Genomic DNA, 25,739 nt, shown 5'->3' with positions numbered 1-25,739 from the left:
TGTGTGCATCGGATAAGCTGTACCTCTGTACATAAATTGTTTTGTGTAAATGCACTCGTAAATTTTTATCTTATTTCTAATAAGAAAAATCGTCGCATGACTCCCAATATTAATAAATTAATTAAACAAAACCGTATTTACTTGTCCAGGTTGGTGGTCTATGGCACAATTAGCTGCTCAGGATTATTTCGCCCGATTGCAAGCGTCAGGCCTATCACCATTTCAACATCCCGAATTAGCTGCATTTCCTGGAATGGGAATGGGAGGTAATGTCGGTGGTTCATCATCCGGCACCGGTAGACAAGGTGCCGGCGAAGGAAAAAGTAGCACAAAAGGTCGTAAGGAGAAAAAGTCCAACAACAGTAACAATTCAATGGGTGGATCGAGTGGAAATGCATCGACTACGGTAACATCATCGGCAGGCACTTCATCCGCATACAAGGTATGGTATAAATTTGAATTATTGATATTATGTATGCACCACCAAAATGCTATTAAAGTTGTATCCACCCGAAAACCCTGTGGAACTGATTTTATTTAAAAGTATTATTTTGTGTTAGCGTTTGAGGGAGGGTTGTGAATCCGTTTATTTCCGAAAAATAATTTTCATTATTGCTGATCGCTGTTATATAGGATTAAATGCGTGTATAGCGTTGATGCAACATTTTGATTTGAAGGGTATGAGAAGAGCAATGACCCATTCACGCTAATTATTTTGATTTTCTGTGAATTTATGTTTTTTAATGTTGCTGGTCGTTGCTTTTAAAATTATTGGTTGTCGGTCCAGCCTTTTCTACGAATTGTTTAAAAAAAATATTCCCGGACATCATCAGCAATTTTTACAGCTTAACAGGGCAGTGAAATGAGTTGAATAAAATGAGAAATTTTTGTTTAAAATTCCAATTTTTATCTGTAATCTTCTCATTATAAATGTTCACATGCGGATAGCTTGATATGGTTGGTTGTACTTGCTGCAATAACTTTTTAATCGATATGAGTGAGTGGGGCTGCACATATAGAAATAAAATCCGGAGCGAGCATGCAAAAGCACCACAACGAAATTCATACGCACACCTTTCGACAACCAAATCCACCCCACAACATATATCCGCAATGCATTGACAAAGTACCCATCTATTTTATAATTTTATTAAATTCGTTTACTGAGTGCCATAAAATAATATTTATTGTGCATCACACATCATTTCTCTCGTCTATCAAATAGCCAACCGTTTTTCGGCGAATGTGTTTCAGTTTCGATTCGTCATTATAATCAATTACATCGAACATTCGCATAGAGAGAGAGAGCTCCCTCTGTCCAGATAATGTTTGCAGTAATTACATTTGGAAGAAAATATTTCACATTTCCATAACGCAATTTCAGCAATCATCGTCACAATCCTACAAATCGGCTGCCAATCAATACAGTCCGGCTACGTTGCACAAAGAACTGCTAGCTATGCAGGCAGCTGCTGCTGCGTCTGGTTCCGGACATAGCTCGTCCAGAAAATCCAGTCAATCAAGCCATAAGCAGCATCAATCGTCTGCACATCATACATCATCCTCCGGACATGGTTCAATGGGAAATCATTCGTCTGGGCGTGATAGTCATCATGGTTCGAATAGTGGAAAAGAGTCTTCATCGAAAAATAGCAGTAGTGCATTGGCAACGAGCTTGGGTGAGTTTGACTAGCTTGACTCATGCGATAGGAGGAGTTTTTCGTACGCATATTCGAACGTCACTTTATGTTTCCTTTCCACTTATAGCATCGTCCAACGCAACATTGACAATGAACGCTCTTAACTCCTTATCGCAATTCGGTAACTTGGGATCGTTATCATCCCAACACAGTATGCAAGCCGCGATGAACGCACTGGCAGGAAATAGTTCGTCGAAATCCTCAAAGGATTATATACCATCAGGCATTTTAAGGTAAGGGCGTGCGTAAATTCTATGAATCTTTTAATTTTTAAACGAAAAAACGCTCTATTTATTAGTGCTGCCTTGGAGAGGAAGTAAGTATGATAAGTGTTGTGTGTTACGCAAAATTTATAATTCGGTGTCTATGTCCATTGTGAAATTAACCCCAGACTCGTCATTCATCACTTACATCCATTAACAAAAATATTCACCTTCACTTTTTGCAGCGATCCATCGTCATTGTTAGGCGTCCGCTTACCACCCGACACCGAAATCATCAAATATACATCATCCATAGTTGGCCCAAAAATACCAGGTACAACAAATCGTGGTCGTAAGAAAACAATATCACTAGATTCAAATCCATTATTAGCTGGCATACCTGGTTTGACAGCAGGAACTGGTGTGAGTCCGGCCAAACGAGCTCGGCTCGAAGCCGAATATGGTAATATGGTACAAAGTGCTCATCAAAGCGATCGCGATCGCGTTGAAGTGATCAAATTGCCATCCACGATTAATTCAAACGGAGCGTACAATTTATCTAAGTCAAATGCGCAAGCCAAGGACACCAGTTTCGATTCGTCGAACGAATGGGCGACGGGCTTAAATTTAAGTGGTAAAGCATCGACCACATCTAGTACAGATGACGGTGATGCTCCACTGAACTTGTGCATGAAATCGGACGGTAAAAGTGGTGATGCTGGAACTGGCACTACTGGCAGCAATAGTTTACAGAGCTTGAGTCACATAACGGCTGCCTTGGGCTCGGGGAGCGGAAATGATCGAATGTGTAAGTTGTTTTTTCAGCCATTCAACATGAACCGATCGACTTTGATAAAGTGATTTATTATCGCAGTGCATTACAAGGAAGGTCGTCCTCGTAATTTGGGGCGTGGCGTATCTAAGCCGAAAAAGAATACCGTTGCCTCATTGCTGGCTCAAAGCAGAGCTGTTGGTCTGAAACCAATGTTAAATACTCAGCAGCTGTTGAGCCAAGGTGCCGATTTGGTAAGTCAAAATTTAATTTCTAAATTTACGAGTTGGTTTCGTATGTCGTATCTAATCTAGCCACACAAAAATATAAAATGGAAACCTAAAATCTCATAATTTGTTTAGGAAAAAATTCGCCAAGCAATTGCCGAAGCTCATTTGGCTATGGAAGTGTCAACCGATTCCGAAAGTTTGGCCGATGCTAGTGGCATGTCGGATTCAGAAGGCGAAGAAATGGTAAACTTGGCTGAATTGCGAGCACCGTTAGACAAGGGATGGAAACGCGAAACAATTATCCGCGGTCTAACAAAGAACATGCAAATTCGAGGTGACGTTTGTTATTATGCGCCTGGAAGCCAAATGAAATTGAAGCACATTGGTCAGATTCAAACGGTAACGTAGCTTCGCTTTTAATCGTAATAAATGACGTCCGCTTACTCTTGCTTTTTCTGTTTCCGTTATTAGATCCTTGAACAGCAGTCATCCAATTTCACCACCGACAATTTCAGTTTCTCCGCTCGACCAATTATTGGTTCCTTTTTACAACCATACAGCAGTGCAACAGACGCCGAATGCATTCGTATGACCGATTCGGAAGTAGCTAAACGTTTGGAGGAGTTGAAACTATACACCAAACAGTCGTTGAATGTTGAGCAACGAATTGAAATCGCTCGACAGCAACAGGCTTTGCGTGATGCCAAGAAAATGGCCAAGGATGACATGAGCCGAACTAAAGAAAAGGTACGTGTCTTCCGAACCTAGATAACTTGAACCAATATGTTCGTTTCCCACAAGCTGTGTGTAAGTGATTCTAGATGTGAGCTAATCTTTCTATTTATTTTGATCGACAGCCCGTATCTTATCAGAGAGGCAAACAAAATCGAGATGTTGAAAAGGTCGAGAGATTGGAGGCACAACGAAAGGAGCGCGAATTGAAGAACCAACAAGCTCTTGAGGTGAGTACTTTATTCCGACATATTTTGCATAATATCATAACGTCCAGATCAATGTTAATTAGTGCTTGTTCAGTTTTCGAGAGAGATAAAAAGAAACCTTCTAATGAGACAGGATTATTCAAACTTAATTACGAAGAAAATCACAGTTCCGTTTTTTATAATTTTATCATTTCTTTAATGTCGCATGCATAGGCTCGTCGCAAGCGTCAGGAAGAGATCGAAAGACTTAAGCAAGAAGAAGCATTGCGAAAGCAACAGGTAAACAATTTATCTATATTGTCTGACCTGCTTCCATCCTATAACGGGAGCCTGTATGCGTATTAGCCTTTCATTAGGCCATGGTTTGAAGACTATGCCATTAAAAAAATTATATCGTGTCAGTGCCACACAAGGTAAAAACATGAAAATTGAACGACCAAACTTTCGATAAAAATATCGTTTTCAAATTCTTTCTTCATTTGGTTACTGATCATTTCATTTTACCACAACTTTGGATTTTCTACAATGTGTGAGGTCTGGAGAGACCCACCCTTTTGTTTAAAAAAGTTATGTAACAAATATTTTTTATGTGCGCACGGCGTGAATAAACCATTTTTATCCACGAAACGCATCAAATTGTTGCAACATTTTTCAAAACCAAAAACAAGGTGACAGCTCGGGGGCGAAAATTACTGTTTTATCCCTTGAACCTTCATCAGACGAAGCGTTAAAAAATAGTTATTTGTTCACATTGGGAAAAAAAGTTGGAAAGTTTTGCTAAACTCCGTCCACAAGTCACCAGAGAAAATGTTTTTTTTTTTACTTTTTCCCAAGGTCCACACAACGTTTTTCACAGCAAATGCACCTGAAGTTTGAGCTTAGAAGAAAATGACTATTTTCTCGCTTGCGTTGTAAAAACGTCATTTTCTTATGGCATTTTTAGTGGAGAGAATTAGATTATTCACGCTGCACGTATGAAAAACGTTGCAGTCACTTCGGGAAGAAAATGGAAAATTACAACTCGAGCGATTTTCCTATTTTCGTCCCAAATAACTATTTCGTATGGGATATTGTAATAGCAGGTTTCAAACCGTGGTCACTGAATGAGGGGCTGACATTACCCTTAAAGATCCGAAATTTTTCAAAATTTTATTGTTTTACTGAAGAAGATTCACATTGCAATTTATTGTTTGAATTTTCCAGGAGAGAGAAAGAAAAAGACAGGAGGCTCTTTTGCAGAAGGAACAGGTAAAAATCTATTACCTTGGAGTATTTTAGGGTTTCTTTGATACTGTAAAGTCATTTTACAATACAACGGCAAGACAAGACAATTGGATGGTTTAGACATTTTCATTTTGTTGTTCAGTTCCTGAATAAGATTGTGTCTGCCCTCCATATATGCTTTCATAACTGAGTATGGACTAACATGATACTGATACACGTATATTAAATAGGTTAATTGCAAAGCGAAACTGACTTGCCCCTCGACCATCAAACTCGATTTTGGTCGTGGTCTGGTCAGGTCATCGTTAACCTAGAGTATGCAAGAGTATGTTTTCGTTTAAAGTGTCAACTTGATCCAGAATTATTTACTTCATTAGCTTGACCATACAAAAAAAGACAGGTCAGAGCTTACCTTTGTCTCAGTTAATTTTACACATCCTTCACTTTTTCCTCTTTACTCACTTCAATAAAAGCTACTTTGGCTGATGGTTACCACAAACTTCCTGATAATTATCAATGCATTTACGCATGATATTCAAGCGTAGGGTTACGGTACAATTGAACCAATATATCAAGGATGTGAGACAAAAATAATTGCCCTATCCTACAATCGCTAAAACGAACTGGTGTGCATACGTTATTTTGCACCAGCTGGTCCCATTTGTAATTGTATGTGACCAGCTGGTGCAAAATAACGTATGCACACTAGTTCGTTTTAGCGATTGTAATAATCCGATTGCTTGGGAACCTCCTAAAATGTCTTGTCTTGAACCGAGGTATTGCTGGATAAAATAACTGAGTCACTGTTCAAGTGCTAATGTGTTGTACGATTGATTTAGTTTATATTTCGTGTGTGTGTGCGTGCGTGCATCCTTAGTTAATTCGTTTTGTTTTCGAAATAGTTTTGTTTCTATAGAACCGAAAAAGAAACCAAAGTCCTTCTCTTCTGTGCACCATTTTTTATACGAATCGTATTTTCTGTTCACTTTATTATTATCCTTCTTTTCATAATTGTCCATTTTTAATATAAAATATTTACAAAATAATATCGAAAGAAAAACCAAACAAACAAAATTAATGCTCATACGCAGATCTATCTGCAGGATCTCAACAAGCAAAAGGAGTTACTCTACACCGTTGAATTGGTATGAGAAAATTGTTATTCATCACAAATACAAATTTTTTTTGACTTGAAACTTTTAAATTTTAACATTTTTCCGTTCATTGTGTATATCATACCCTTTGGCTTTGTTTTTAAAAGAAAATCTAATTTGCTCACACAAATTTTAATTTTAATTCTTTATTAACATTTTTGCCTCTAATCTCACATCAACCAATTCCTAAACGATTGATAATAAAAAGGAAATTATTTGGATTTGTTCAGAGACAATTTTAATGAGAAGAAAATGATCAAAACTCTAGTTCTTGCATTAAAACTTTTAACGAACAAATCATACATGATTTTCCTATGGAACTAACATACCAACCAATAATATGCTCGACGATACTTTTTCTATTCACCGACTAATCATGAAATTACATTATTGCATGAGTATGATCTTTATTCTCTACTAGAAATTGGATTCTCGCGATATCAAATGATTTGCATGAATGATTTTATGTCTTACCTTAGGTAACTATTGGTATGACCTTGAGCTTTTCAAAATCGAAACCAATACCAGATCAAAAGAATCTTAATTATTGTCAAGTGGTACCAAATGTTTAAATGTTGGAATAAAGGTCACTTAGTACCCGATATGGTTTCCTCAAAACTGGTATTCGAGTTGATTTCTTAAAATGACTGAAAATCATTTTGAATTGTTGATTTGTGCCTTTAAATTTAATGAATTTTTATATTCATTATTCTATAACCAATGTACGACCGATAAATGACATCACGTTTTTTCAGTGCCCATCAGATTGACTGGGACATACTAGTGACCTAAATAAGGATGTACTTCAGTTCAGTTATTACTGATTTCAAACTGATGGAAACACTGAAAAACTGTGACGTCATTTATGTATGGTTGAAACTATTCATCCAAGTCTAACCTTCTTTCTATCAGTTTGACATAATTTTATAACCCATTTTATAAGTGAATTTTTCCGCACGTTTCTATTTCGACACGCTTAACACTCTAGCTGCTTGTTCATGGTTTTTGATCTGTCATTCAACTAAAACAAAATTAGCATTTCAATTGTGAAATAAATTTCTATTTCAATTATCTAAAGGAGCGAGAACGTCGCCGTCAACATATGACTTTGATTCGTCAGCTGGAAAATCGTCGAAAATATGAGGAACGAGAGAGGAAGAAGCATCAGGTAAAGAACCATTATCACCGATTTGACCAGATATTTTATTTACCGGAATTATGACTTTCAGATGGTTCTCGACAAACTCATCAGCCGTGAAAAGAAATTAATGGTCAAGAAGCGGGATGCTGAAATTTTAGCTGAACTACGAAAACCCCAAGAAGACTCAGAAATTCCAAATCAGAAAGATTTGCCTGAACTTCAGCGATTGCCTGGATTGAAACTAACCGGCCAAGCATTGTCAGATCTACTAATGGTTTTTGAGTTCCTCCATAACTTCGGTGAAACGTTAGGTTTCGGTGAGTTGTGCTGGCAACGTGATCTCAGAATTTCGAAACTAAAATTCCGTTTAAATTTCCAGACATGGATTCGCTTCCAACCCTTCAAAGTCTTCATCAAGCCCTGTGCTCCGATGGTACGGCAACCGACGCAGAAGATGAATTAATTTCCGTCATGACACATCTCTTAGTATGTGCGATTGAAGATCCAGGCATACCCAATCCAAATCGACACACAACTCTGCTTGGCCAGTCATTACGAACAGCTGATATAACCAATTCCAACATATCGGAAATTCTACGCATTTATTTGTATGCAGTCGCCACTGGTGAAGTACGTCAGACCAGTGGTCTGACGTTCGATCGGGATCGGGAACGTCGTGTTGCTGATCACCATTCAACGGAACAGTTTGACATCTCCACCAGCAAGAATCAACAATATTACGAACAGCTGCATGAGAATACCACTTGGAAGTTATCCGAATGTTTGAAGGAAAATCCATTCGTCTCGTTGAATTCGACAGTCAAATCGCAGATTTTGGCCCATTTGTGCAATGATTTGCTGTTGAACAAAGCAGTTTCTAAACAGATCGAGGGTAGCTTGGAATCGATGGCTCAATATAAGCGTGAAAAATATCTTCTAGACAATCGAATCCGCAAGTACAAGCATTTGCATACGAGGAAGATTCGCATGGAACAGTTTGAAAAGCAACAAATGCTAGCCAAACAATCCGAATCGATTCCGAAAGACGGGTTTGTTGAACCGACACGCCAGGGTCCGGTCGGCGATAATTTGGTAAACGAGAACAACAACGAAACGCCAGACAAATTGAACGAATCTGTGTCAAACTCCAATTTGATCAGGACAGCGTCTAATTTAACGAATGCTTCCAGCATTGACAATTTGACAGATGTATCTGATTTGGCAAACCACAAAGATGATTCTTTGCACAGCACCGACGTAGCTTTGACTAAGAATGGTGATGAAATGAGTCCAGTTAAGTCGGTTGATGACATCAAGGCGAATAAGTCATTGGACGATTTTTCATTAATTGACACTCCACGATCGTTGAACAACGGAACCAGTACACCAGATATGAATAGCTTGTTGAACAAGAAAATTATCAATCGCGAATTGAACGATGTCTCATCGACTGCTGACTTGAATTTAGATGAAGATCTGAGCGATTTAGAGAGTGAAGGAACAATCCTTGAAGAAGATGAAGACAATCGAATGACCGCTGAGGAAGTGTTGAAGAAGCTGGAGAAAATTATGAAGGCTGGCCAGCAGAACAAAATGCTGTTGGAACAAAGTTGTAATCAATTGAGAGCAACGTGCTACGGTCAAGACCGATTCTGGCGTCGATATTGGTATTTACCGAAAGCAGGTGGTATATTCGTTGAAGGACTAGAATCAGCTCAGCCAGATATATTGAAATACCATAGCTTGGACGACGAAGTGTTGTCAACATCTAGTCATTCAGTGTCAGTACCAGTCGGTGAAAACACCGAAAAGAAAAAGCGTGGAAGAAAGCGAAAACATCAAACCGATGAAGAGGAGTCGAGTAGCAAAAATGTTACCGAGGATGCCCAACGTGTCAACAACGAAACTAAGCCAACGAATGAAGTGAAACCAGTGACTGAATTGAAACCCGGTGATGAAGTAAAGGCAACAAATGATATTAAGCCCACAAGTGATATGCATCAAAATGACGACGGAATGATGGACATCGAAGACTCTATTCCACGTGCAATACTCGTACAGAAAGCCTGTACAATAGACGATGTAGAAATGAACAGCAAAATTAGTGGTGTCAGTTCTTCGGTTGTGGATCATGTCTCCCAAACGGCAACCAATTCGACTTCTAATCCGATTTGCAACCAAGAAGAGGGTAGTAGTAATAGTGGTGCTTCGTCGGACGTGGTTGTGGTCGCTGACGATACTCAGATTGCCAAGCTCGAAAATGGAGCAGTGAAAGAGGAACCAGCAACAGAAACAGATGCGAATCCTGATCCGTCAAAAGCTGGATCCGAAGTAGCCGTAAAACAGGAAATAAAAGATGAAATCAAAAATGAAGGTGACGATGACACAGATGGAGTAGTAAAGTCAGAAACGTTAATGGAGAAGTGGTTCTCAATTGCAAATCGAGAACTGCAACTCACATCAACGGAATGCACTCCGACGATGGCATGTCAAGCCTCATTCTCAAATGTAACATGTGATAATACAATTCAATACCAAGGAAACCGATGGGAAATTGGCAACAATGCTCAGTACTTTAATGTACCGGTTGAAGGTTTGACTTCAACTCTAACATTCAATCGTGATTCATTTTTGACGCTTTCTGGCTTAGACGAAGACATGATGAGTCAAGCCCTGAATTCTACGTTGAAACCGAAGGACGATACTCTCCAAGATGTGACGATGGTGGATGACGAAATTGCAAAATCAACGATCAATAAAATTGATGTCAAACAAGAGGAAATGCTCGTACCATTCAATTTGCCGTCATTCATAAATATGTCCCTGGGCAACATAAGTGCCTACATTCAATGTGATAATCCTAGTCCCCTTCAAATGACTCCCGACGAACAAAAACTATTGGAGGAAGTCAAAATAAACGGCTTACCGAAGCGTTTGGAACGCAATTTGGTGCCAAAGGATCTACGATATGGATGGTGGAAAATTGATGATATCGAGGTGATCAAAGAAATGATTCAATGTTTGCACGTCCGTGGAGTTCGTGAACGAGAATTGCGTCAGCATTTACTAACAGCGTTGTCCGAAAATTTGGATCTGACGACCCAATGTCATGTGGCTCATGTACGCGCACCTCCTCCATCAAAAGGATACATCGATCCTGAGCCGATGAACGCATGGAATCCTCAAATTGCCAGACGCGTCGAATTGAATCTGTTGGATCAGGTGGAAACGCTTGAAGATAAGATTGCTAGCGCTTCGATGCAAATGAAAGGATGGCAAGTGCCAAACAAAGACGATGTGGAGAATGGAATGGATATGATTGGTGGAATTTCGTTGATTCGGGAGAGAATACTCGGATTGGAGGCAGCCATTGAGCGCAGATACTTGAAACCTCCACTAGGCACCAGGTAGTAGTACAGTTTTTATTTTCGATGTCATTCAGTCAGATTCAGTTTTTCGATTTTTGATTTAATTTACATCTTGCTATGAAATTGGTTCTGTTGTTATGACCGACACTTTGACTGATTGTTCTTTTTTAACAAATCCAAAATAGCACGGCTGACGCTCATATTGCCGCAATCGCAACTCAAAACCAGAATCAGGCAAATCCACCAACATCAACATCTCAGGCCGCATCCTCATCAACAACACCAACTTCATCCTCTGCAACAAGCGCAACAACGAATTCCGATCAGCAAGCCAATGATACTGATCAAGATATGGATCGGGAGGAATCGCCCGAGCCGGAAGTCCTACCGAAAGGTAAATCAGTTGCTGTGGCTACCGTAGACTTGAAACATTAAACAAATATTTCGATAGCTCTTCAATCATGGCGTGAAGCTGTAGCGCGATCTCATACAACTTCGCAATTGGCAATGGCCTTGTATGTTCTTGAATCATGCGTTGCATGGGATAAGAGCATCATGAAAGCAGTAAGTCTCGCTTGAGAAAGTTTTAAATTTAGTAATTTTAGCGAAAACACCACCAATCCTACGTTTGCTCTAGTTTTACTGTTTATTATGATTTCCGTGCGCTTTCGTTCTTCAATTTTTCGCATGATTTTTGGTTGACTATTTCTTTCGAATATTTTCTTTCCTATTTTTGTTGTTACTAATTTGTCAATTTCGATTTCTTTTTCTTTTCTTTTTTGTTTTTGATTTGCATCGGGGGCTTCATTGGTATTTTCGACTAACAAATTTTTCATTTTCTTCTTGTGATTGGTGTTTGAAGCCCACTCAAAATGGGTCTAACACACAACGTTCCTTACAGAATTGCCAATTTTGTTCATCCGGCGAAAATGAGGACAAACTACTTCTGTGTGACGGCTGTGACAAAGGCTACCATACGTACTGCTTCAAACCTAAAATGGTGAACATACCGGAAGGCGATTGGTAAGTTCAGATTTTCATAAATATGGATCTACCGACTTATACGAAGCCGGTTAAGATGAGACTAGAATCAAGGACCTGAATATGCACCACCCACAATTATTTCCATTTACAAATTCTAACCAATTTTGCAGGTATTGTTACGAGTGTGTTAACAAAGCGACTGGTGATCGTAAATGTATCGTTTGCGGTGGTCATCGACAACAGCCTGTCGGAAAAATGATTTATTGTGAAATTTGTCCACGCGCCTATCACCACGACTGCTATATTCCGCCAATGATTAAGGTAATTGTTTGCTGTTCGCATGACATCCATTTGTTCTTAGTCGGTATTACTTTCAAAGGTTCCACGCGGTAAATGGTACTGTCATGGCTGTATCTCGAAAGCTCCACCGCCGAAGAAAAGGGGACCAAAGAAAGGTCATAAGGAGAAAGGAGAAAAGAGTGAGAAGGGCGAAAAGAGCGATAAAACGGAGAAAGCCGACAAGGCTGATAAAAGCAGCAATTCCACGTTGACTGCCACTCCGACATTGAACTCTTCAGGGCAAGAAGATGGTGCATTAAGGTAATTATAATTACATTTCGATGTTGGCAGTTTCTCATTGTCATTAAAATTCACAATCGAAATCATCCAATCGAATCATTTGTTTCAGTCCCACTCACTCAGTTGCATCGACATCTTTCGAAGAGCATTCAACTTCGGTCGATTCAAAACCACCATCCACAACTACGGCACAAACTGCACCAATCATTTCAGCAACCACATCCGCCGACATTGTCGATGAAGAAATGCCAATCGCTGATGATGTTTCAGACAGTGCCGCACCATCGAGTCCACCCCATACATCACAAACGGTGGCATCAGTACAAAGTCCAGCATCATCTCCTCCACCATCGTCGCCGCCGCCGCCACCACCACCACAAGCTGTTCAACCGACTACGGCACCAATAACAACAGCAGCCGCAGCAATGGAAGAGCTCAATCATACAGCTGCATTACTGAACGAAGCCAAAGAAAAACTAAAATTGGAGAAAAAGGAACGTCATGCTGCCAAGAAGTTGATTAAAGAGTTGGCCGCTTGCAAAACGATGCTGGAGGCAATGGAGGTATGATTGACTTTACAGCGAATTCGATTTGAATTGAAAATCTAATTTTGCATTTCATTACAGTTGCACGAGGACTCATGGCCATTTTTATTACCTGTAAATACGAAACAATTTCCCACTTATAAGAAGATAATCAAATCGCCGATGGATTTATCGACCATTAAAAAACGCATACAGGATTTGCAGTAAGTGTTGGCTATACGGGACAAATTTGAGACTTAAGATGCTGACAAGATCCATTCTCCTATTTCAGGTACAAATCGCGTGATGATTTCATAGCCGACGTTCGTTTAATATTTGACAACTGTGAAATATTCAACGAAGATGATTCACCAGTGGGAAAAGCTGGTCATGGAATGCGAAAATTCTTCGAAGTTCGCTGGGCAGAGTTGACCGACAAACACTCATGATACAACAATATGATGCATTTCAAATATTTGAGTGAGTGAGGTGGAAATTATTTCGAAAATATTCTACGCGTTTGCCACAATTATTTTACCGTTTGATTCATTTGAATCAATTTTTATTCAATTTCTAATTTTGATTGGATTTACTTAATGAACTTTATAACAAATAATTCCTAGATAGCAACATTCATGTCCTGATTATTTATGTGTTGGTCAAGAATAATTTTTCTGCAACCAAATAATACGAGACGTTTGCTTTATTGAGTGATTGAGTCACAGAACTCTCTACTTTTATTTAAATGAATTAAAAACTTTGGTTTCATACTCGATTTGGTCATTTCATTAAAGCTGTACTCCTCTCCGTTAAAAACCATGCCAAACGATGTAATTATGAAAGCGTCTTTGATGTAAATAAAAGGTAAAATGAACATTGGATGGGAAACATGTTCCATTGTGGAAGCGATTTTTTTTAAAGATAGGAGAAAACCAGGCCCATTGGACATGATGATCCATTAACAGAAATATTATTAAGTATTAGCGAAAATAGCTGTTTGAAACGGATGTATTTAAAGTGTTAAAATTAGAAACCAAAATAATTTAAAGGAAAAACTAAAACTCTACATTGATGGATGATCAATTGGATGATCAATCGGCTAATATTTAAATTAAAAAGAAAAAAATAAAATCGATTTGATAATTCAATCATTCCAATTCACAATAAGCGGATTTTTTTTTGAAAGAAAAGAAATTGAAACTTATCTAGATCGGAAAGTATTATTTTACTGTAAATATGAACGAAAGTATGGAGGAGAGACGCTGAATAGGATTGCAAAATATCTTCTTTTTTTTTAAATGTGTTATTAAACGAAGTAAAAAATAAATAAAAAATGGAAAGGAAGTTAAGGAAGAAGAAGAAGAAAAAATATTGACAAAAATAGACTGTTTAATTATAGTACACACACACACTCATAACGATAATAAATGTTTTCTATGTAAATATATTTTTATTTAAAATGGTAATTGATGAAACTAAACTGAATGTTTAGTTTTAAAAATAATTATTGAAATTAATGAAAATGAAAAAATAATTATAAAAAATAAAGAAAGCCGTTCAGTAACAATAAAACAAAAAAACAAACAAAAAAAAATTTATTTTTAAAATATTTATTTCCCTAGATATAAAAAGAAAATTCTTTTTTTATGTTGCCAATATTGTTAGAAATAAAAGTAAAATTGAAAAAGCAAAAACAAAAATTATTTAAAAAAGAAAGAAAACCAACTCTATACGCGTAATAATACATCAACGATGCACAATTAATTTAATAAAAAAGAAAAAATTAAAAACAAAACAAAAACTCAATAAAATCTCATTATTAGGTAGATCGAGTACTTATTTTTTATTATTTTCCTTATTTAAAAACAAAACAACAAACTAAAAATAGATTTTCGTGATATTTTTCTTATAACCAATAAAACTATAACTAAATGTCAATACACAAAAACACACAAAACAAAAAGAAGTGATCACCAACATCAACACGAAATTTTTTTACATTCTCTTCGTGGACTCAAAACTAAATTTTTCCAGCGAAATGTTCTGATTAATAATTTGAATTATCGTCATTTGCAGCAGATTCGATTTAATTAAAATCTTTAAAAATTTCATCCGAGAATTCTTAGTTCTGTGGCGGCAGTCGGAGCTTTATTTTTAAACTTTCGTATCATTTGATCCATCACCCAAAGCTCTGTCCTTTTCATTTTGTTTCACAGTTGTCCTAACATTCAAGACAACAGTTATGTATCAAAGAAGGTATGCAGACTGATGATATAAGGGTAATATTGTTTGTTGTGGAGGGTAATATTGACCAAAACGTGGTACATTATTGCCTCAAGCGAATTTTTTACTGTCAACCCGATAGATCTGAACATATATTATACAGAAACCTTCGGCTATGCAGGCTGTTTCTTCACTGTGTATAAACTTATTCCCTAAATCTATGGGATTTATCAGGGTGGGACGATCACTAAGTACTCTGGGAATACAGATCTAATGATCCTTTGTTTCTTTGCAACCTTCCAGTCGCCTCCAGGAACTTGTCTAAAGTTGTAGGTCCCAGAGCGGCAGCTTCGGAGGATTGCACAACGTAGTCTCCAACGAGCCTACGTCTTAGTTGAATGAGTTTAGGACATTCACTAATGATGTATATGTCCGTTTCTTCTTCTAATCCGCAGGAGCACCTACTAGCCACCTAGAGCTTATTGATTCCCATTACATTTATAAGTTCTAACGATGACGAAAAGACGTATTATATTGTCTGATGTCTGAATCATTTTAACCTTGTTTTCTACAAGGTAAGCCTATCGAGATGTTATAACAAAATCTAGTACTTCTCTTGCTTAAACTATTTGTGGTATTGAAACGAGGTCTTCTACGTAAATAAATACATTTTGCTCAAAAAAAGCACGCTAATTCAGAGCTTATCGATTATTACTGTGACTGCTGTCGATAACTACCCGCATAATCTGTTTTGTTAAGTTTGCATTATATCAACAGCTTAAACGGAATAAATAACAAAACAAAAAATGACAAGAAATTGTGAATCTGCATAGAATTACCGTCGTATTACGAATTTTCAAATTGTTTTACACTCATGTGCTAGACTATTCAATGTGTTGATATTTGTGTAAACTTACAACCGGTGATAAAAACAATTTTTTTAGACCAACAAAATGGAACATAATAAAAACTAATAAAATTTCATTATAAAAATAGAAATTTGTAGATGGAAAGAGACGTGATGCTTAAAAAAAATGAAATTTTAAATAAAATAAATTGCAAAAAAAAATTAAAAAGAAATGAAAACCAACTGAAAAAAAATGGAAATTTATAAAGAAAATTATGTGTAAAAATAAATTAAGAAAAAAATGAATTTGAGAAACACAAAATAAAAATATGAAAAATTGTAGTGTATTTATTAATTGTCAGCTGAAAAAGCGTATTTTTCTTTTGTTTTGAACGTGTTATCTAAATAATAAATTTAAAAAAGCAATTCTAATCATAACATTGACTTGTTTCTTTTACCTGGAAGCTACATTCGATTTATCCTAGAGCCAGTGGACTAATTAGTTAATGTTTCGATCCCTGTATCTCACAGCAACTGGAAGCCCCACATTCAACATGACAGCAGCAACATTTGAATGGTTCACTCAACCATTGGTTCAGTCACTGAACTTCAGCGCATTTTTTCATATAACATTTTCATCCGTGCGATGTGAATAACCTTATTTTCTCCACTCACATGCATAACGTGTTGTTGACAATTCGTCTGATGACAATTCAGATGAGAAAATTCATGTTTTCTTACCGCTCTCTTCTGCGAAGAAAGAGAAACAAGAGCAGAGTTCTCACTTTGTTTTTGTTTGTGAAATGGTCGGTGAAACAAAGTGATGTGATTCTTTCGTGGATAAAAGCGGTTATTCACGCTACGTACGAATAAAAAACGTTCACCTCTGATAGAAATATAAAATTCCAACCCGAGAAAAATCGCTCCACTCTGGCCGCAAACATCGCTCTTGTTAGATTTTACTATTTTGTCCATCTATAATCATCAAAACACTAGTTTTGGACTCCTAAGTCCATCGAGTAGCGCTAGGTTGTCGTGGTCTGAACATTTTCACTACACCTTTTGCAATACAACTCTGTAAGCTCAACTTGAGGCCGAAGAAGCTTCTGCTTCCATAGGTAGGCTATCAAAATTTACTGTGATATCAAGATGGCAAAGGGAAGAGTTAAACGTTCTTTCAAAAGTGCAATTGATGTCGGAGTTGAAGGTTCACTTGATGTATTATTAGTTACGAAATCTTCTGATCCTGAAGCCATTGGAATGAAAAATAATGAACTGATATGTAGGGCTCTTTCGATCTCGTGTAGGGCGATCAAATAGTGATGAGCTTCTGAATTTGACTAGGTCGGAATTAAGGCGAATAGTTGGGGTGCTGACGAACCACTACAAGCTTAACGATCATCTCCTTCTCCATAAAATAGATAGGTCAATCGATCCTATATGTTCTTGTGGTCTTTCACCTGAGACTTGTGTAAACAGATATTGACCGGCCTCAGGCTTAACATCTTCGAATATAACAAACTCAGCGATAAGTATTTGTCATCTTTAGATAGTGCTTCAATATCACGTCTTCGTCGCTCTTTTCCAGAACACTATAAACAAAACGTTGGTCCTAACTTATGCTAAGTATCTCAATCGCTAGAAAAGCTGAGAAAATGGTTGTAAAGATGTCGAATGTTCTGTGTCGAATGTGTTCCCAATTGGGACCATCAATTTCTTTACAAATATGATTCGATTTAACTTCAGCTATAACATACGGCCAATCAGCTGTTATCGATAACGACAACAAAAATAATGAAAAGCTCTGGGTAATATGGTCCTTTGTATAGTAAAATGGATCTTAAAAAAATTGAAGTAAAAGATTTGATCAACCGATTAAAAGTACTTTGATCGATGGAAGTGATGGAAGTAATAGACTCGATAATAATACTGGTCGTACGCTTGTTTCAGTTTTTAATTTGCAACATTTATTGTCATGGATACACGATCAAACACGGATACAAAATTTACTTTTTAATGATTTTATAAGTGACATCTATCTATCGCCAAAATCGTTAAAACAATTTGTGTATTAAGTACGATGTGCACTAAATTATAATACTGCCAAACGGCTTACGATTGACCCACCAATATATTGTAGTTGGGAATTCCACCGGGTCGTTCAAGCGAGAATTTCGTGTGAATTTCATTCGGGGCATAATGTTTTTGCACAGCAGCATCGGTTACCATTGCCGCAGTCCATTTCGCCTAAACATTAATAAATATCTTGTAAAAGAGTTTCTTACAGCGCGGGTAATGGTAATGTTGTCTTACCAAACTAGGAAACGTCGAGTCGTCGATTTTAAATTTATCTCCGACGACCGCATTTAGTACACCGAAACGCTCGAACCATGGCCAGATTCCATAATCAAAAATATTCGGTCTATCACCGCCGAAGTATTTAGTGCCTCTTTTTAGCAATTCTTCTTCGTATGCCTTTAGTCCGGCGATCAAATCACTCAACAATTTTCCATTAACTTCTTCGTTGTTCTTTTCGAAGACCAGACGATAAAAGGCACCACCTATAGATCCGAAACGATCGATCCACAATTTCGTTTGAGCTTTTTCCAGTGGATCAGTGGGATAAAGTTTGATTTCCGGAAACTTTTCGTCCAAATATTCACAAATGGCAAGTGATTCGAAGAGAATTGGATCACTTTTTTCGTTGACCAATTGAATTGCTGGTACCTTGCCACTCGGATTTATGTTGTTGAGGAACCATTCCGGTTTTTCGGACATATCCACATTGAAAACATGGTGCGGAATGTTCTTCACATTCAATACAAGATGAGTTCGATGTGCGTATGGACAAAAACGCATCGAATACAATCGCAATTTGTTATCATTGGGCGCTGTCGGCTGTTCAGAACCTTGAATTTAGATGCAAAAATTGATCACGTCATCGCATTTATAAATAACATTGTAAGTAACTACAACACATTAAATACTCATCATGATATCAACACAAATAACTCGAGTAATTTTGATAACATATTTGCTGTTCAACCGCAAAAATTTCATTACCTTTTTTATAATGACTGTTTGTGTCCATTGTCATTGACTTCGATAATTTTACAATGGTTTGGTTAAAGTTTTTAGTGAAAATGGTACCAGGTCGTACGAACATCGACTAATTCCAGTTCTTACAATTAATGAACTGAGAGGCATAACAAATGCATTGACGTTAACATTAGGGATAGTCCCGGATATTTGTAAAGTTCGTAGGTTAAATCTAACTGTTGAAAATTTTATAACAATTTTATAACCAGTTAATGATGAAAAACGTAAATTTTATGGAATTTCAATTGAGTCAATTGTGGTGGGTTGAGTTATTAGGATCTCATGCGGATATTTTAATGGTTTAAAATAATTTGCACAACATTTTGATACCCAAATTATCTAGTGGTGCCTCCACTATCTGGAAAATATCCACTGAACCGTTTAAATTTGGGTGCAAGCTGCCTTCGAAGGTGAATTAACCAAGGTAAATATATGAGCGAAGGTTATGCCAAATATAACCGAATCAGATGTGCAGTGGCACGAAAGTTCGCTATAAACTCCATCTCTCCCTTTTAGAATCACAAAATTTCTTAGAGACTTGTAAACTATATCTAATCAACCAACGTCAATTAGAATTTTATCTTTAATGACTTACTGTTTTATCGGTTTTTAGATATGAAATATAATGAATGCACACTAAAAATAACATTAACATTACAATTTACCAAAGAAAAGCTCGTTTACGAATCAAAAGATTTACCCCTAATATATGCTGCATTACCTTCAATTCAAAGTTTTGTTTGTAGATGTGTTTCTGCTTATTCCATTCAATTCCATAAAACTATAAACTACCATGCATGTATATGTATTGAAAGTCAGTTTATATTTATTCAGAACTAGTTTCAACTATTGAATGGCAGATGGCGAATCATGATACAAAAGGGGTAACGCAGCGTTTTTACTGAGTGAATGAAGGTAAAAGAATCGTTTAATAAATTTTGTTTTCAGTAAATTTGCACCATTGATAAAAATTGGATGGAAATTAGGAAAAGACTTGAATGGAAGATTGTTTTCAAATAACAGCTTATCCTGTGTTGAACGACAATTATTCTGAAATTCTAAATCAAATATGGGTCTGTACAGAATTTTGAATCATTTATAAGCGCTCTTATACGACAGGTGCTGCAAATTCATTCACGTGCATATTCAACTTAATTTGCCAACATCCGCATAACTCCGCAAGTATTCATCATAATAATCAATAAACAGGCAAGCAATGGAATTGCATGTTATTATGCGATTGTTCGATTTTATTTTCTTTTATTTTTTCTCTCAAAGTACAAACAACAATTACCTATTTACTGATGCTAAACTATTTGTTTCTGTTGTATCATCTGTTAGCATCTTCTGTATATAGTGTGCATAACATTGATTCCATCGATTTGGTGTTTTGCTAAGTACATTAGCTGTACAATTTTATATAAATGATACGGATTATTATGGTTATTTACTTAATTGATAAATTACATGCTGTTATAAATGACGTGCAAAAGATATCGTTGATTTTCTCAACTAGATCAACTTTAGTTGGTAAATGATGCTAGAATTTATGCCAATATTATGTGCATGTTAGGTTGATGGAAGGAAATGAAGATTGATAGCGACAAAAGTGAGTTGTTTTTCTTCTTCATATTATGTTTTTCTATGGCAAAAAACATCGTCCGTTGTCGCTATGTAGTGGTACTGAGAAAGCCAATAATAAATTAATTATGAAAAACTTAGAAATGCGTCAAATGTCCTGTGATGAAGTTAACTATCTGGTTTTCTTTCGTTGTTCCAATTTGTTTTTTTTTACATTCTAAACATTTTTACATTTTACATCCGAAACTATTAGAGAGGGATTATTTCATAGTTCCCCTTTTTCCGTTCATTGCTATCGGTAAAAATTGAAATGGCCGTCAAAGAAAGTTAAATGGCGAATTCTGGTTTCTATTCCAATTTAACCCAGTTTCCAACTAACAATAAAACCGTTCTAATCTACTGATAATCTGAATTTCATACGATGCATTAACACAAAGTATACTGAATGCATTGATGTAACATACAACCCAATGTACATCCAGTAGTTGCAATAATTCATTTATTTCCATCCACACTTTCTAAGAAGAGAATAACTCTCAATTCCTTTTGCTTTTACGTTACGTTAATTGTAGTTGAACGCGGCATTCAACTATCGCACAGCAGTTCTTTCAGTTCAGTGCGATCACTATAAGTAAATCTTACAATTTGCAACCTAAACGAAACTGGATCATTTTCCACACTGAAAAATGGCTGGTGTAATGCCACACGATATAATCTTCCTCGTCTACATCTCTAAAATATTCAATAAATTCATGAGAAATAAGATTGTTATCGGTTCGGTTTTCAATTACAAAATAAATTATCGATTTGTTAAAGAAATGTTAAAATTTTATCCGCTTAGCATCCGACAGTTTCTTGTTTCCTATCTTAAATGTATTTAATATCTTTAAAATGTAGTTTTCGCATTCGGTTTTGTGCATCTCTTACTTTTTAAGCTGACTTTTATCTCACTCGCCACATGATGATGATGATAATGATGATGAATGAAATAAAAATTCCATCATTCACCGAATTAGAAATAACAAAATGAAAATGTTTTTAAATACTTACACAAAACACAAAAAGTAAATAAATAATATTTACCACCTACACGTAAGAGAAGAAAAAAACATATCTTACCTTACACACACAATTCTTTGTCGGTACCAATTGACTCTTTGAAGACAGTATTCTATTATTCAATTTTATAAAACTTTCTTGTAATGTTTGCCGTTTTATTGTCTGCTTTTATCGCATTATCTTAAGATTTTTCTGTAATTTTTGTGTACCCATTGAAATAAGATAACAAATGATTTTCTGTATATATACACAATATTTTATGGAGTTTGTACACCTCTATTCTCTTTTTGCATAAATCTCAATGTTGTGACATGAACTGACCACATTATATGACAAAAGGCAAAATATTTTCTTAGATTCTTCTCTATTTTTTTTTACGGATTTGATTGATACAAATCATTTGTTACGAAGCGCTGCAGGATTGCATAGGCCACCCACGCTTCGGTAAATGAATTGAGCAAGTGAATCGTGTGCACAATTGACAAATTTCTTGTTTATGAAATAAGGGAATATGCCTGCTCTCTGGATATTATTTATAATATGGAGCGAGCAAATATACTCTACATTCAACAGCTGGCATAAGAAGTTCTGCAATAGTCATTTGTGTACCTGTTTTGGACGATTGATTTTTGGCAATTTCGCGGATTGTAGGCCGAACGAAGTGAGGTCTACAAGCGAAAGTGCCTTAAATCAACCGTCCCAAACAGGTGCACATGTGAGTTTTCATGCAGAGGGCCGGAAACCCGAGAAAATTCGAAAAATTGCACTCATTTTCGGCCCTGAAGCATGAAAAAATCAACACTATACGCTTAGAGTTCCACTGACAAACAATCACCCTCGTGGTATCCATTTTCCATTATTTCAGCGTACGTCTGTGAAACTGATGTTTTGTTGACTCTTGTCTGATGACAGTTCGGGGGAGAAAATATCTATTTTCCACTCTCTAGTTGTGACACCTTTAATATTTGTTTTGTTTTGTTTGGAAAAATTGTGTAACAAATTGATGTTTGTGGAAAATAATCGGTAATTCTAAATCGAGCGATTCGCGGTCTTTTCTCCGTTCTAAGCGAAAAACCTCGCTTATATTGAAAAAATATTGGGATTGATCGAGGGATTGATACAGAGGTCGAATGTCTTGCCCTAGATGTATTTATTCTCTTGAAAAAAATCATCAGTTTTTAATTGAAATTGTCAACCAGGACAGTACATTTCACATTCCAACATTGCAGATCAAGGTTTCCGAGATGTGGATGTAAAGAACTCATGCAAACTCGTACATAAAGACTGATTATAATTATTCCATCTGTTATTGACAGAACGGCCGCAATGAACGATGAATTCTTGCTATTGGTGTTTTTATATATAACAAAATACTTGATCAAACAAATGAAGTGACAGATTTATCTATTGAAAATGGTTTGATCAACATGGTTTGACAGTGCTATGTTTGATTGATAAGAACTATCAGATTTGGTAATTATTCGCTTGACATGCCACATGTTAAACGCTGATGCTCATCGTATTATATACACAACATTTACTGAAGAGGTTATTAGGCTAAGAAAATATTTCGTTGAAAGCCTGCATGGAACAAATTAGTACAACGACATGGCATTCAATTTGTACAATAAAGATAACGTTTTGGAGATCGTAATTTAGACTTTACGTTCCATTTTCGGAAACGTTGATCTGCTGGCTCACCAGTCGAAAAGAAAATTATGTTGAAAACGAACTGTTTCAGTGTTACAGCGGCTTCAAGAATCATATGTTGTCCATTTTTTGGCAGCTTTTTTAAAACAAAGGAGCCTCTGGGTCAAATATGTAAATAAATGATTTTACAAGTTTGAGAGGTTTTGCATTTTAGTGCACTTTGGAGCAGGCAAAGCGAATAAGCTATCTGAAATATTTTGACTAAGTAGATATAATCGACTCATACATTGAAGTTAAAATGTTTTCGAAGCCATCAAAGCAAGAGCACCATGAGCAGCCAATCCTTCATGTAGCTTCCCGAGAAGCTCCTAATGATTTTAAAGAAATCGCGGTAAGCTTACTTTTATTGTAATTGAAGTCAATGGAAAGTAGATACCAAAATTTCTTAAAAAATACTTGATTGTAGCTGAGCAGTACCAATAATGTGTTTTTCAAGGCATTGTTCGCTATAATGAATGACGTAAGCTTGAACTAAGATTTTTAATTGATTCTGTTCTCAAACGTTATTTTTTGCATGCAAAGTTTGACGAAGTTGGTGAGGTCAGCGAAACCAGTTTAGCGAAATTTCGAGGTAAGAAAATCAGTCAAATAGCGACATTTTGAAAGGACTCTGTAAAACAAAAAATGTTCCGATTAATTCGATAGACTCCAATCCTTTGGCAAGAAAACGTATTAAGGAGTTGAAAGGAATGAAAAAAACTTTTTTCAAAGAGCTCGAAGTTGAAGCAAAGAAAGGAAACGAAATGATTCAAAGAAGTCTGAGGTAATATAAACGTTAAATGTTAAACATTTTCCAATAATTTCTCCACACAATACAACGCAGATTCTACGAAGCATTATTGGAAGCCGACAGACTTCGATCAACTAAAGATCTTAAACGGAAAATCAAACCTGCCCCATCTGAAACAATGTAAACATATAATCCACGAGGACCGTCAGTAGTGAACGGAACAAGAGAAACTTATTCCAAAATGGAATTACATTTTTATTAATTTATAATGAAAATGTTGCGGAACTGCATTATGCCCATCATTTTAAATAAAAACTTTTGGATACATGAAGAAGCTGTTTTAGCTGAGGAAGATTTCGTAAACTATAAAGGATGATCCCGATCAAATAAGAAAACATGCAATTGAAATAAAGGCTGATGCGGTTGTCAAATAGGATATCAAATTAGTTTTCCCATAGATTATAACGGGTATGGCTTATACGCAACGCTCTTAATTGAAACAAATCGGCTCCGATACTAAAAATAAATGATGAGCTCCATAGTAATATTCTCTTATAGCCGAATGCATGACATGCATTGCAAGTTGACATTAATGAAGTAATAGATTTTGTTTTAACTTGTTGAAAATATTTAGACGAAATCAATTAAATGATTCGATACTAGTCTGCGTGGTTAAAGTTGCAGCTTTTACGAAACATTGGGAGGTTTTTATTTATTTATCGTATGGTTTGACCAATCGTCAAAATTCAAAAAAGAAGGAAAAAAAAGAAATTGAATTGAAATACCGTGACATTTAGTGATCAGATTTCTACATTCAGATTGTTCAGCTACTCGATTGGGAGGTTATAAAAGTCATCACAGTAAGTAGTTAACCTCCACTCGTGAAAGATGATGTGCAATAACGAGGCACTGTGGAGCAAAAGTGCTATTAGTACACGAGATGTTTAATTGAAGTTTTGTGACGAGACGATATCTATAAAAATTACTAAAACTGTGGACAGGTTCAACTTTCAGACAGCCTCTGAACAACCCATCCACTCCGATCTACTAATTTAATTAACAAAGTTCAGAAGGTGTTTGAAAAATTACATGTCTAGTTGCATTTAATTAAAAACTTCTTGTTACGTTAAATAAAACCGTCGCTCCTATGTATGAGTTAATGTGTGCACATTACACACACAGCAGGTTTCAATGATGTTGTGGAAAATTAAAACATTAATCGCACGCTATTACTTAAATAAATTATCCAAAAGAAAAACGAAAGACGAAATAAATTGCACATTAAAAGCGAGGAAAAATATCCTCAACCGTGCATGTAACTATTAAGGCCGTAGTGCATGCACATATTAATACTCAAGCAACGCATATACATACTTATATACTACACCAGTAACGCATTTCATTTTTTTCGAATCTGTTTTTTCTTTCATTTTTCCTTTTAATGAACTGGCTGAGATGGATATCTCATTAAAACGCTATATCATCGAGTCACATTGTACAGAAAACTCGCGAACGTACTTCATATGTGTGATTAAATGGAAGAATAACTTGATAAACGAGTATAATAGAGAAGAACCCGGCCACAAAGCAGTTAAGACGATCACCGAATCACGTATATCTTAAGGTGAAGTAATTATGATACGTTTTAATGATATAATTATATAAAAACT

General features: G+C 36.3%; 3 protein-coding genes across 18 annotated transcripts in view; 2 read left to right on the top strand and 1 right to left on the bottom strand.

Annotated features, from left to right (window-relative positions):
- LOC119081637 (bromodomain adjacent to zinc finger domain protein 2B) overlaps positions 1-14,368 on the top strand; it is a 30,671-nt gene extending 16,303 nt beyond the window's left edge. For 2 of the 16 annotated variants that reach the window (XM_037190706.1, XM_037190707.1), the window contains exons 4-26: positions 150-442; positions 1,385-1,679; positions 1,768-1,933; positions 2,149-2,237; positions 2,295-2,711; positions 2,778-2,929; positions 3,038-3,304; positions 3,377-3,652; positions 3,763-3,867; positions 4,060-4,125; positions 5,050-5,094; positions 6,174-6,215; positions 7,303-7,392; positions 7,454-7,682; positions 7,745-10,775; positions 10,919-11,127; positions 11,185-11,297; positions 11,596-11,756; positions 11,888-12,038; positions 12,079-12,317; positions 12,406-12,859; positions 12,923-13,044; positions 13,113-14,368. In XM_037190706.1, the coding sequence (XP_037046601.1) occupies positions 150-442; positions 1,385-1,679; positions 1,768-1,933; positions 2,149-2,237; positions 2,295-2,711; positions 2,778-2,929; positions 3,038-3,304; positions 3,377-3,652; positions 3,763-3,867; positions 4,060-4,125; positions 5,050-5,094; positions 6,174-6,215; positions 7,303-7,392; positions 7,454-7,682; positions 7,745-10,775; positions 10,919-11,127; positions 11,185-11,297; positions 11,596-11,756; positions 11,888-12,038; positions 12,079-12,317; positions 12,406-12,859; positions 12,923-13,044; positions 13,113-13,269 (7,169 nt within the window). In that variant the 3' untranslated portion in view covers positions 13,270-14,368. Of the gene's footprint in view, positions 1-149; positions 443-1,384; positions 1,680-1,767; positions 1,934-1,998; positions 2,017-2,148; positions 2,712-2,777; positions 2,930-3,037; positions 3,305-3,376; positions 3,653-3,762; positions 3,868-4,059; positions 4,126-5,049; positions 5,095-6,173; positions 6,216-7,302; positions 7,393-7,453; positions 7,683-7,744; positions 10,776-10,918; positions 11,128-11,184; positions 11,298-11,595; positions 11,757-11,887; positions 12,039-12,078; positions 12,318-12,405; positions 12,860-12,922; positions 13,045-13,112 lie in introns of all 16 variants that reach the window. The other 14 variants (XM_037190693.1, XM_037190694.1, XM_037190703.1 and 11 more) reach the window with 13 other exon arrangements.
- A 3,467-nt stretch (positions 14,369-17,835) lies between these two features.
- LOC119081636 (pyrimidodiazepine synthase-like) lies at positions 17,836-19,105 on the bottom strand. The gene is made up of 3 exons (XM_037190692.1): positions 18,954-19,105; positions 18,204-18,799; positions 17,836-18,137 (listed from the first exon to the last, which is right to left on the bottom strand). Exons 1-3 carry the CDS (start codon positions 19,054-19,056, stop codon positions 18,003-18,005), a joined length of 834 nt encoding a protein of 277 aa, XP_037046587.1. The 5' UTR covers positions 19,057-19,105; the 3' UTR covers positions 17,836-18,002.
- A 4,377-nt stretch (positions 19,106-23,482) lies between these two features.
- On the top strand, positions 23,483-24,392 carry LOC119081635. Its single transcript, XM_037190690.1, has 5 exons — positions 23,483-23,670; positions 23,746-23,799; positions 23,862-23,910; positions 23,985-24,102; positions 24,163-24,392. The coding sequence occupies exons 1-5, from the start codon at positions 23,578-23,580 to the stop codon at positions 24,251-24,253; spliced, it is 405 nt and encodes a 134-aa protein (XP_037046585.1). The 5' UTR covers positions 23,483-23,577; the 3' UTR covers positions 24,254-24,392.
- The last annotated feature ends 1,347 nt before the right edge of the window (positions 24,393-25,739 follow it).

The sequence above is a fragment of the Bradysia coprophila genome, unplaced genomic scaffold, assembly GCF_014529535.1.
Source record: "Bradysia coprophila strain Holo2 unplaced genomic scaffold, BU_Bcop_v1 contig_358, whole genome shotgun sequence".
Lineage (NCBI taxonomy): Eukaryota > Metazoa > Arthropoda > Insecta > Diptera > Sciaridae > Bradysia > Bradysia coprophila.
The sequence above is the reverse complement of the archived record's forward strand: the minus strand, read 5'-3'. Positions and strand labels throughout refer to the sequence as shown.